The 12893-nt window shown below is 45.8% G+C and overlaps 1 protein-coding gene across 7 annotated transcripts in view; it reads right to left on the reverse strand.

Annotated features, from left to right (window-relative positions):
- Positions 1–12893, reverse strand: part of TP63 (tumor protein p63) — a gene marked incomplete at its 5' end in the record, with an annotated part of 101682 nt that overhangs the window by 18009 nt on the left and 70780 nt on the right. For 5 of the 7 annotated variants that reach the window (XM_082767282.1, XM_082767286.1, XM_082767284.1 and 2 more), the window contains 5 exons: positions 5–87; positions 852–988; positions 1836–1945; positions 2274–2389; positions 4068–4254. In XM_082767282.1, the coding sequence (XP_082623408.1) occupies positions 5–87; positions 852–988; positions 1836–1945; positions 2274–2389; positions 4068–4254 (633 nt within the window). The remainder of the gene's footprint in view (positions 1–4; positions 88–851; positions 989–1835; positions 1946–2273; positions 2390–4067; positions 4255–12893) is intronic. The other 2 variants (XM_082767283.1, XM_082767285.1) reach the window with 1 other exon arrangement.

Here is a 12893-nt window from a genome sequence, read left to right on the forward strand (position 1 = left end):
TCACTGGTAAGTATAAGAGCTCATCATCTGGAGAACGTCTTTTTTTGATAGATGTCATCTGTATGCCATGAGTTCCTTGTCGAAAAGCTGAAAGAAACACAAAAAACATCCCATTAGACAAAGAAAAATAGAAAAAAGGAAAAAAGGAAAAGAAGAGATATATACAAGAGACATCAAATGGATGGCTAATGCTTATGAGCTGTCAGTGGACTGGTGATCCACGACAGCAGAGCAAAACAAAATGAGCACAGAGAATCCACTGCAGAAATTAAGACCTCAAATTTGCCTCCTGTTAAAGTATGCCTCTTCGCTAAGCAGTCAAGTGCCATCACTGAGCATATGTGGAAAACCAAAGTTGAGTTTCTACCCTTTGTGCATCTGATGAGCATCTTGTATTCCATGGAGCAGAGAGATGCCAAAGCACCTTAATCACACAGCAGGGTTTATGTAGAGCCTTCATATAGATCCCTGCAACCGTGAAGACGTGCCACAGCAGGAGACACTGGCTAGAACGAGCAGGGAATGACAGCATGGCCCCAAGCGAGCAGTAAAGGTTCAAAAGTGGTTGGCAGGCCCATCCAAGTACCTTGAGGCTATCAGATAAACACGTCCCCAACACTGGTAGTGCTGGCTGGAACAGATAACTACTACAGGCAGCACTGCGAGGGATCCTGTAAACCCAGACTGTCAAACATGCACAGATGCTGTGCGCATCTGACAGACATCTAACACCCTCCTGCCTCCGAGTCCACATGCAGGAGTGCTCTGTCCCCATGGCACAAGTGCCAGGGTTGCACCTGCACCTGGTGACAGCACGATCTGCAATCTGCCCAGCTCTGCCAGCTACTTACGGCGCTTCGTACCATCACCATTCTTTGTGCTGTCAGAGACTTGCTGCTTGCGGATGCTGTCCTCATCTGCTTTGCGATCTCTGCCTGGGCAAGCGCAAATGCGGGCTTCAAAACATCGGCGGCCCAAGACTTGCCCGCTGCGAAGAAAGGTGAAAGAAGAAACATTAACTGATGGCTCAGACACTGGCCAGCAGCACCCCTCACACCCTGACAACAGGCCAAGCTCACAAGCTAGTTACCTACCCCTGCTTTACCCCTCCAGCTCAGAACTAACATGTCCCATCCACTGACAGCTCATCTTAGACATGTTCAGTAAATAATGCATAGATTCACTGGAAGTTATAGAAAAAATAAGAGAAGAAATCCACATCATCTATTCACAATGATCCAGCTGTTAACTCAGACTCCTATTTTGATCTTAAATGGTACCTATGTATGCAGGGGAGGGGTGACACCTCAATCAGAGACCTGGAGGAATCAGAATCATTTAGGTTGGAAAATACCTTCAAGATCATCAAATCCAATCATCAACCTGACCTAAATCTAACGTGATTAGCCAGAATAGTTACTACCTGCTTTATTTTTCCTCTAAGTTTGACCACTGGTCTCTACCCTCTTCCTTACATTTTTGAGAGATTTGCCACATTAGAGCAAGGGAATGAAAGCACTCTGCTCAGTAGACATAGAAACAGGGTACCTAGCTATTTGCAGGTGGGGGCTAGGCATACTCCTAAGAGTTAAAAATTTCTATGCATCAAAACTCCTCATCTGCAAAAACACTCATCATTTACTCCAGGTAAGAATGCAGTAAGGACAGAGTCCAAATGATTTGGACTAGACTATGCAGACAGACCCAAACTTCCCACTCCCTAGTCAGAATGTCCCAGGTGTTGGGCAACTCTTGCCTGCAAAGATGTGAAAACTGTCCCCTAAGAACCCTGCAACCTCACAAGCAAAGGGCTATATTTGTGACACAGTACTTACTCTCTAGTTTCCAGTGTGACGATGATGAGGATTGGGCGACGGTTCATCCCTCCTACGCAGCTACTGTTACACATGAAGTTGTACAAGACTGTTGTGAACTCTGTCCCAACCTAGATGAGACAGAAGGGATGAGCAGAAGAAATGGTGGATAGAAAGCTCTGCTTTTTGCAAGGTATCCCTCTGAAAATCCTTTCCACTCCCATGGCTGTGCTATAACCAGGCAATCATGGAACTTTCCCCACCACAAGACTTCCTTAAAAAAAAAAGTGAAGAACTCCGTCTCTGAAGGGATGAAGGTATTTAAAATACCATTTCTGATAAAGAGGAATTCAACCTGATGAGGATAGGGCAAGCGCATGACCTTGTCTCCTTTGCCTACTGGTAAGACCCCAACCCTTTCACATGTCAGGATGCCCCCACCCTGAGCTCACAACATACCTGAGGTGGCTCATATGGGACCAGCACGCTCTGTCTCCCAGTGATGGGGTCTTCTACGTACTGGGCATGGCTGTTCCCTTCCACCCTGATCAGGTGGCTGGGAGGCGCAATCTGCCCTGCAAGGACAAGGAGACAAAACCAAGACATTGTTTGGTGATGCAAGCTCAAGTGCAGGGCAACAGGATCTTCCAACCCAGGGGAACCCCACGCCTGGTCCCAGAGGTCTATCACAGCACATGTGCCTCCCAGCCCTTAAAGCATCTCTTTCCACGGTTCCAACTGCCAGACAAAGGCTATATAGACTTCCTCAAGCTCACACTGGATACCTGCGAGCAAACTTGAACATGGATTTCCCAAGATCCCAAACTAAACAAGCCCAAACATCAACTGAATGGCAGCTCAAGGCAGCTCTTCCAGCAGGTAACTGGATTTTTGCAGCAGCTGAAAGCCTTCTCCTCCTCCAACCCCAAAGTGTACATGAAACCAATTCCTTCGGGTCTCAACTCCTAGTTCTTTCCAAATAGTTAGCCCTCTTCTGTTCCTGCCCATCATTATCGATCCTAAGGAGTTAAAAAAAATAGAAACAGCCAAAAAAAAAATCTTTTAATTAATGGCCTGCTTGAAAAATCATGCTTGCTTACAGCAGTAGAGGGCAAGGAACATGATCTTTGTTTCTAGGCCCCTTTACAATAGTTCAAAAAAGTTTCCTTCCTGCAAGTTTACTTTAGTGTTTCTACAACATGAATTCTGAAAAACAAAGCCTGTTTTAGGTTCATCTAAATGATTCATTTTGTGTTTGAGCTGTTTATTTCTTAAGATACAGCATATTCAGAAATATTTTTTTTCAAAATAAGAATTCATAGTCTTTAAGAATTCATAGTTTTAATCCCTCCTCCCCTTCTTTAAAACTGTCACTTAACCAAGTATCAACTCAAAAGAAATCCAGTTCTGTTGGAAAAGCACTTTCTAACAGAAAAAAATGTGTTTCAAAACACCGTCTCACTTCATGCTGATTTTCAGATCTCAAGTCCTTGCTTGTTTTGGGACCTGTCTCGCTGGCTGCACTGTAACTAGCCAAGGGAGCTAGGCTCCCAGGACATGCTGCTAACACTTTTTTTTTTTTTTTTTTTTTTACAGTAGGAGACAAATAATGTATGTAGAATAAAACAGATGCTCATCTGAACTTATGTGAACTTCAGCAACCAAGGCAAAATGGAGCCCAGCCCATGAGTTTGCAGAAAATCCCAAGACATTTTCAAAACAGCTGCTACTTCACTAATATGAGAAGAAGCAAGTAAAAGATTAGAACATTAATACTGAACTGATAGTGTTAAGCGTACAGGAAGGTTGCCTGCAGTTGATGCTGGCACTTAATGCTATCCTACTAGAGATAAACAGCCCCTTCGTCTTTGAGGTGCGGATTAAGAACTGGAGATGATATTGCATCCTGTTACTAGATCCCTGCCCCAGCGACATGGAAGCTCATTCCTGAGCGCAAAAACAGCTGCTTCTCAAAGGAGCCCAAGTAGAGTGGGGAAAAGCTGCCAGAAGGGCACTGGCTGCCGTAGGGACAGACATCCATCCAACCTGGGCAGGCATGAGGTTTATTTCGGTATTTTCTTCCCAAGTACGTGCTCACACAGGAATAGCTAAAGCATAGCACAAAGCTTCCTGCTAAGCACAGCAGCAAAAAAGCTACAAGAAACACTGCAAGGAGGTCTGCTGCCAACAGACTGGCAGCGACACTGCTGCAAAACCCCATATTGGCATTCTCCAAAGCATTGCCCTCCTTACCCTCGTTGAACTCCCGGCTCAGCTCATGGTTCGGGCAGCGTTTGACCACTTCAGTGACGTGTTCAGCTTTCTTGTAGACTGGCATAGCCCTGATGACGGCTCCCTGGGGTGGTGGGGTCAGCACTTTGATCTGAATGGGACATGTCTTGGCGATCTGGCAGTACAGCTTTTTCAGTTCGGTGGAGTACTGAATGGGGGAAAAGAGCAAGAGAGTCAGGATGTTCAGCTAGGGGTGGAGGCATGCCAAAGAGATGGAGATGGGTTTATGCACATGGCTGAATGTACCTGCTATTCCATAGGCGTTGCATTTGTTCAGAGAAGAGCCACACAGCCAGACAAATGGCAAAAACAGACCTTTACTTGTTTTAGAATAGTGGAATGTAAGACTAACACCTAGTTTTCCCAAAGGCAAAAATATTCAGCAAGAGCACTGCTATTATGTGATCAAATACAATCTTTATTTCTCTTGTGCATCCCTTGAAAGAGGGGGGGGTGCACATTACCCACCTAACAAAGTGGAAAATATTCTTTTCACAACAGCCTGTAATCCTGGAAAGGCTGAAAACCACATGAAATGTTTCATCCTGTTTTGTAAGAAAAAACTCTTGTTTTTGAGAACAGTAAAAACCATGAACGCTGGAACTGAACACTGTTTGAGAGCAAGACTCTGACCAAGCTGAGAGTTGTGCCAGATCTGGTATTTATCTTTTTTTTTTTTTCTTAAAAAAAAAAAAAAGTCTCTCATACCCCTGCTGATCATTTCTATATCAGCATCCCCACTTTTAAACTCTGAGCACTGTATCCACAAAGTAGCAGGGGGAAAAAATAAAAAGATATCAAAGCTCTGGATAGCAAAACAACCCAAAAAGCTGGTCTACAATGGAACCTGAAGCACAATCCAGAAGCTGGCTCCAAAATGGAGGCAGCCACCATCCTGGTGTGTGCAACAGACACCTGGAACAGAACAAGAAGCTCCTATTCACTGTGCTAGTTCAGAGCATGTTAGGTTCCCTCTTCCAGGACATTCTGCTCCAGTGTGCTGGCACAGCATTTCCCTCAACTGTGTTCACATCTGGAAACCTTTACTCAGCAAAACGTTACGGCATAGGCTAAAGTCACTGGTTTATTTTTTTTAAAAGCCCTTGCTGAAATAAGAATATGCATTTAGCAGGAATAGTCACAAGGACACTTTGGGCAGATACTCAGTGAGGTTGTGATAGGACAAGGGGAAAGGTTTTGACAAGGGGGGAGGGTTTTAAACTAGAAGAAGGGAGATTTAGATTAGAGGTTAGGAAGAAATTCCTCACTCAGAGGGTGATGAGGCACTGGAACAGTTTGCCCAGAGAAGTCGTGGATGCCCCACCCCTGGAGGTGTTCAAGGCCAGGCCCTGGGCAACCTGGTCCATGGCAGGGGGTTAGAACTGTATGGGCTTTAAGGTCCCTTCCAAACCACGCCGTTCTGTGACTCTATGAAACCTGTAAGTGGTTCAGTATACCACAGTCTAAATCCTTTTTTTTCTGAATTTCCCTGTGAAAGGGACTCTCCAGTCTCTTCTGCTGATCCAAAGTAAGGCAGTTTTTGCTGATACCCCAATACAGAGCAATTCGTTATTTTTTCCTTGGCGTTCAGACACTCGCGAGTGCAGAGCTCTCCCAATAACTAAGCACATAACCCACAGGAATTGCTGGCATTTCCCTACTTCCATCTCTTTGGTTCCTGCAGAGAAAGAAAAGTGAAAGCCCCAAGGTGGTTGTTTTATTGAAAACGTCTCCAGCAGCTGTGGCTGATACAGCCCTGGTCCCAACTGTTCAAACAGAGCACCAACAGGTTCATACAGGTCGGGAGCACAAGTTGGCCATCCACCCTGCTGGGATGGGAAGAGCTGGCGCATGCATGGGTGGGTGGTGGGTGACGTGGCAACAGAAGGATTAGCTAGCGATATTCAGAGATTATTTGCATTTCAAAGTGTACACATTGCTAACACAGGAAAACCAAAGCTGGGAGAGACACTGGGGAGGAGAGGGGGGATTAAAAATAAGACAGGCTGGCCCCTTCCCTGCTCGCTCAATGCCATCCTGCCACATGGCAGAGGAGATGCTACAGGTATTTAAGTCAAGGAAAAAAAAAATCTCTAAAATGCAAAGGCCAAGTTGTGCAATGTATTTTATGTGCCTGCAGGCTAGAGATTAAGCCCACAAAGGATTTACCCAGCCCGCGGAAATGGGGAACATGCCAAACAATTACAAAAAAAGTTGCGAAACACATCTAGATGGTGATTTATATCAGACATCTTTTTAACCTGAAATTCCTTATTGTTTTTTAATTAAAAAGCAATTCCTTACTAAAGGTAAGAGTGAGCTCACTATGTTGTCTTTTCATCTCCTGAGTAAGAAAAGAATCACATTTGAAAGAGGAAGAAAGTTTAGAAAGCATACATGGAAAGCCTGAAAAAGCCACCGAACTGCTTGGATGTCTTACTGTCACTGAAGTGTAAAGAAACCGTGCACCCAAATGCAGTGGGCTGAAATGAAAGCATAAATATGGAAGTGTGATGGCTTGGCAAGGGCACAGCACACACACCAGGAGCAAACGTGTCTGGTGTCTACAAGCATTCAGAGAATTGAACAAATGGAAGGAGATACACCCCTGTCGTAAGCCCGGGTCAGGGACCAGAAGTAGTGGTGTTGACTAGAGTTTTACATCTAGTATCTTCACCAGCATTAAAAGAGAAGGGGAAATCACTGCTTCTGGAAGGACAGGAAAGGCACCCAATGCAAGCAAAAACACACAGGCTCCAGGTCAACCAGTGTTACCCCTCCACCAGCAAAGAATGGAATCTGCTCCCCTTCTATCTGCCCCCCAAGGGCCCAACTGCCGACCCCTTGAGCTACAACCAGCAGGGAAGCACAGGGCCTGCAGCTTAAATTTACAGACAGAAAACAGCCAAGGGCTAATGGGTTACAAAGAACAGGCCTCTCCGATAACAGAAGAGATGTGTGTTTGAGCTTACAAGCCCAAAACACAGGACTTGTAAGCCTTCAGACCCCAGAGCTCTGGCTAACACCAACTTGAGCCAGGCACGGCAGAGGAGGGTGAGCAGAAAGCCACCAAGCCCTGTCCTGCTCACCTTTGGGACACAGCTGGGTGCTAGGAGGCAACCAGCAGCAACCCACACAGAAAGACAAGGCAGGAGGTGAGAAGCCACCTTTGTTACACAACTGCAGGAGGAGTTCGTGTCTCCTGGGCGTTGCACAGGGCTCGGGGCCGTGGCACACTGAGACTTGGCAGGGACTCCACCTCTACCCCAGCACAGCGGCCCACAAGCATGTAGTCCTCAAGAGGCCGGTCATTTAACACCGGTGTAAATCTGTCCACGGGGTACCTGCTGTCAGACAGTAAAGGGCTTGAGTTTCTCATCCTGCCAACTCCACTGTGACCACGGGTAACCTGATGCCCAGTCATCTGCTGGCATAAATAGATGCCAACAACTAGGTCAGAGCAACTTGGTACTGGATCAGCGATAATCGCTATATCCACAGAGTAAGACAGGATATTGTATATAGATTTCAAAGCAAATAAGCATGAGAAAACCCCCGAGGCAGGAGCTGCCTGTGCATTCAGAGAAAGCCTGCAGGCAGAGGACCCCAAAACGCCCCACCTGGCAGGAGGTGACGGCCACCCTGCCCACCACTTTGCTACAGGAACTGACAGATGCTCACTGTATGAGAGATAAGAGCACAAGATCAGCAACTCCCAGCAAGGATCACGAGACTGAGATTCAGTATTTTTATGCCAGCAGCGGGGGAGGAAGAAGATCATTCTTTGAAAGACACTGATGTCAGAAAAGTCAAAGCAGAACCAACACTTTGCACAAATCCAGAGAGAGACCTGTCAAGAAATGAATTGCTCTCAATTGGTAACTTTCAGGTGTAAATACTTGAAATTAAGGCAGTTAACAAATCCAGAGCATGACTATTAACCAACAGACTTCTGCTACTTGCCTGAGTAGGGAAATTAATTAAGAGGAAAACTACTAAAAAGGAGTCTGACCTAAATCAACAAGCCTGTCATTTATGGAGATGACAACAGTCATTATGTAGCAGCAGGAAGGAAAGCTGTGCCAAAAGCCTGGGGAGCATGAACACCACTTCTACAAGACATACAGAGCAAAAAAGTTATTTCAAAACAAAAGAACGGAGCCTGGCACCACATTATCCGCTCAGGAGAGAGGTGGGGGGGAAAAGGTTTGGCTCCGATTCTTCCTTGGGGTTCAATTGCTGCAAGTCATGCCCAAATAAGCAGACTTCAAGAGATTGCTAAGAACAACAGCGAATTTAGCTTTTTGCTTAATAATATGTTTTAAAAGGAAAGAAGAAAACATTCCAGCGCCTGCAGCCCTGCCCTCCCCACCTGCCTGTGCAGACATACTGTATTACCCACTCTTGGCACCCTGGCTGGTAATTCAGTATCACAATGCACACACGCCAGCCACCATCAGGCAACACCTGTCTGATTTTTCAGCAAGCCCCTTCTCTGGAAGGTGTGTCAAAGGGTTTAAGGGAGAAAACAAAACACACTTCACTCCTCAAATGGAGAATTTTCACTACAACGACAGACATCTCCTGGAAGCAAGTGCTTTGTGCAAGACAAACTGAAATGGCTTTTCACTGAGCATTCAATTCCCCTGCAAAACTCTGATGTAGCAAAATCCCCCAAACACTGCTTTGGAAATCTACCTCTAGAATCTGCCTTACCATCTGATCCAGCCAAGGGATTACCGCCCTTAAGTCTTTAAAAGGAGTGGGGTTCAAGCAACTCTGCAAAGGCTGACGAATGTCAACTTGAAGGTGATCCCAGAGGCTGGCTTATGGTGTGACAGCCCTGAGCCCCTTCTGCTCAGATCAACGGGTCTTTTAAATCTCTCGCAAGCTTCTTTCAAGAAGTCACGTTTTAGTTCAACTCAGTTAAACACCAGAGTCATTTTACCTGACATTTTCAAAGCCAGCGGACAGCTGTGATTTGTCCACTAACAAACTAGCTTTGAGAAAGGAAAAAAGAATGAGTTGGAAGAATGAGAAAGCAACATTTACTTATGCTGACGTACTCACAGATGAGAACAAAGAGCCATGAAAAATAGAAAACCTAAGACAGGGCAAAGTTAATTCATTTAGGACAAAACACAAAAGGAGTAGGAAAAAAAAGTATATTTTAGAAAGAAAAAACAGTATTTATGTGTACATCTTAAATATTTTTGCTTTGACAAACTTTTTCATTCACAGAAATTGTTGGGAGCTGGGGGGCAGGGATGTGTGTGTGCACATTCACACTCTTAGGAGCAGATTTGTGTTCGCAACACTCAGCAGGGAAGTCCCCAGGGAGCTTTCCCAGGAGCACTGTGAATGCTGACACCTCCTGCCAGATGTAACCCTCAGTTCAGCGGAACCTTCACCCCATCGCTTGCTAGCTGTTGGTGCAGCTCTGAGGTCGTCCATCTCACCAGGCTCTAGAGAGCAGGCTTTAGAGTTTGCTGCTCGCAGATGTAGCAGACATTCAAGCCATGGACACAACAGATGAGTTCCACAGCCATCAGCTCTGTGTGTCTCCAGATCCTCTGTGTTCATGCTACCACCACACCAGCAAGAAGCACCTGTGAGCAATCCCCATCTGAGTGGAAAAACCACCATGCAACAACTGGGGAGGACTGGAGCAGGAGGGGATGCTGACAGCACCAGGCACACTCTGAAGACATTTACCAGATTTCTCTGCTGCAGGCAAAGGAAATAAATAACCCTCATCGTCCCCTTGGGGAGGGGCAGAGCCTCACCCACGGGAGTCTGCCTTCGCAGAGGCAAACTTCATCTTCCCCTTGAGCTCCTCTGCCCCTTCCCTGGCCCTGCCGCTGCACGGCCTGCACCTCGCCAGGCGCGCACGAATTGTGCTGATGAGCTATTAAAATCCTTCCTCCGAGCGCTTTTCCCCAGGAGCCGCAGCCAAAGGCCGCCTGTTGCCACCTGTCAGTCCTGGGGATTAATTACCTGCGCCGGGCTGGGAGCGGCACATTCCTCCCCAGCCTCGCCCTGCGAGATGTTGACATCAGGCAGGTGGGCCCCGCATCCCCCGGCCAGCAGCGCGGAGGGGACGGAGGGGGGGGGACACAATCCACGAGCTTAGTGGGGACAGGCAGCGGCTGTGTTGCAAGAAACGTAGGAAATTGGGAAAAGGAAAAGTGTCAAGCAGCGTGTCAGAGCAGCTCTGTGCTGCCTCAGGGCACGCTGTGCACCCAGCGCTGGACTGGACACTGAGGGCGGCTTGGAAGCCTTAGTAAAAAAAAAAATTATAATATCTTTGTTGACCTGCGTAGGTAAATGGGAACAGGGAGGGGTGGCTGGGAGGAGGATGGAGAAACATAGCCTCCGGATGAGGATTCAGCAGGATGGTGCCTGGCTCCCCCTCCTGCAGACAGGGCTTTGGGAGAAGGCACTGTGGTAGAGGCAGAAAAAACCCTGCAGGAGAATTAAGGGTGGGAAGGGGCACATGGAAACAGGTCTGGAAGAAGAGTTGAACACTGCTTCCAAGGAGCTCTGCCACAAGGTTGGTGGGTATCTGTCACCTCTGAAACGCAGCTGCAAGGCTGGGCCCTGACCCAGTCTGACACCAGCACCTCTGGCAGGATGCTGCTCTGCTCCAGCTCCCTGCATCACAGATGTATAGCAAAGGGGGAGGCACAACTTACTCCCCTTCTGGTTGATGCAGATCTGCTCTCACAATCCCAGCAGCTGTGCCTGACCACCTATTTGCCTTGGCAGAGAGAGTCAGCTCCTCACTCACCCCTCTGCTTTTCTCTATACTGCACTCACATCCAGCCCCCCATTACCATCCAGCAAATACCTCCCCCAGCAACACGCCACTCTTGGAGGAGACTGATGAAGTAGGTTGAGGAAATCATTCGTGGGGATATTCACAAGTGATCACGCTGCAGAGAACCTCTGAAATTCCCCAAGAGGTTCAGTTTGGAGCATCAGCTAAACTCTCACACCATTATGTAAAGTAGACCACTCATTCATGTGACTACTTCAGCATCTCACTTCAGGTTCCCCAGAGATTTTCATGCAAAATTACCTTGATCAGGATGTATTCTGCTTTAAGAATACTTCTCCCTAATATCACCATCAAAACCACAACAGAAATAAATACTGATATTATTCTCTATTGCTCTGTGAAAGTTGTAAATTTGAAAGCTTGAGGGCTTTTGCATTTCATTTTCACATCTACAGCTTTACTTCACCAACAAGTGAAGACCTCTCAAGGTTTGGCTTGAAAACTTTTTTAAAAAAACAATGAACTGAAAAGTATCCTATTTCAAGCGAAAAAGCCCTGATAGGAAACTACAGATGCAAGTTGGAAATCTTGTGCCTGTCTTTTGATACAAAGCAATGGCTATAAAGGAAGCCGTTATGACTGGATATTATTAGAGTTTTTCTTTGCTATTTTTATAACTTTTAAAATTAATTTTTTAAAACCAAACCCATAACACTCTGTAGTGAAATGACCTTATCTGATGTACCCAGCTCGCACTCTGCTTGTGTATCATATCCAGTTTCTCAGCCTGTTTCTTAACTGAAACTTTAGCCGGACCAAATAAGTTTCAGAAGCTAATAATGTCTAGTAATTTGCATTTCTGATAGGCTACTTCACACAGGAAAATCTGCAAGCGAGGTGAAATTATGATATGAAAGAATTTGTAGTGAACATGCTGAAAGACAAACGAGCACCAATGCCATACATCCTTCCCTACAGGGTAAGTGCTCAGTGACTGGGGCTCCCACATTACAAAACACATGGGAATTTCCACACTGGATGAAGTGGCTTCCAAAAGGACAACTTATTTTGCAGAAAGGTATGACTGTACCTCTGTTTTGGGGTAATAATATAAGTTTACATATATATAAAAAACACCCAAGAATTATGCCAACAGTAGCACAGCTGCTCTAATGCAATATAACAGGACAAAGCTGTACGTGCTGTACAAACTTACCAGGCTTTCAACACTGCACTGATACCCACAGGATCAGAGTGTCTCCCAGCGTGCTATTTTGCACATCCCTGTGATGTTACATTCACAGGCTCTGCCAATTAACTGAGAATAATACAGCCAATTTACAGGCCATCAATAAAACATTACATCTGTTATACCTCTTTCTTTGAAGGATGTTTCTCTGGGATCGTTTTGTAAATAAGTTCTCCCATGAGGTCTCATGCTGCATTGCTACACTTAAAGCATTACTTTTCTTCCCTGTTTTTTGAGGCATGGGGCTGGACGCAAGCTCCTTTTATTCTGTTTAACTCTTAGCCTCTCAAGCTGATGTCTGTACATCTCCTGATGACTTCTGTACTACAAGTACAAAACAGCATAAGCAGTCTGGCTATTAAACAAGATACTAACAAACACACAGTGTAGAAAGATCGCTCTCATACAGCCTAAACTCAAAGATTAATGTGTTCACATTTGCCAGAATAAGTGAGTGAACAAAGATGGGCTAAAGAATAAATTATGATTGGAATTGAAAAGCATCAGCTTCAATTAAAAAAAGAAGAAAGCCAATAAAGCCTGACCACAAGATTTTAATCATTAACGGAGCTCCTTCTGCACGCACTCTAACAACTTAATTGCATCTCTTCCCTCCTTTCGCAGCTCCACCATCCTCAGGGACACTCAGCTGCTTCACATCCTCCTGGCAGGAGGGGGACCCACTGCAGATGAAGTGCTGTGCTGTGATACCAGGATTTGCATCTATGCAACACATACACCTGCTTGCAAGTAATGC

This window comes from Aythya marila (assembly GCF_965140915.1).
Source record: "Aythya marila genome assembly, chromosome: 9".
NCBI lineage: Eukaryota > Metazoa > Chordata > Aves > Anseriformes > Anatidae > Aythya > Aythya marila.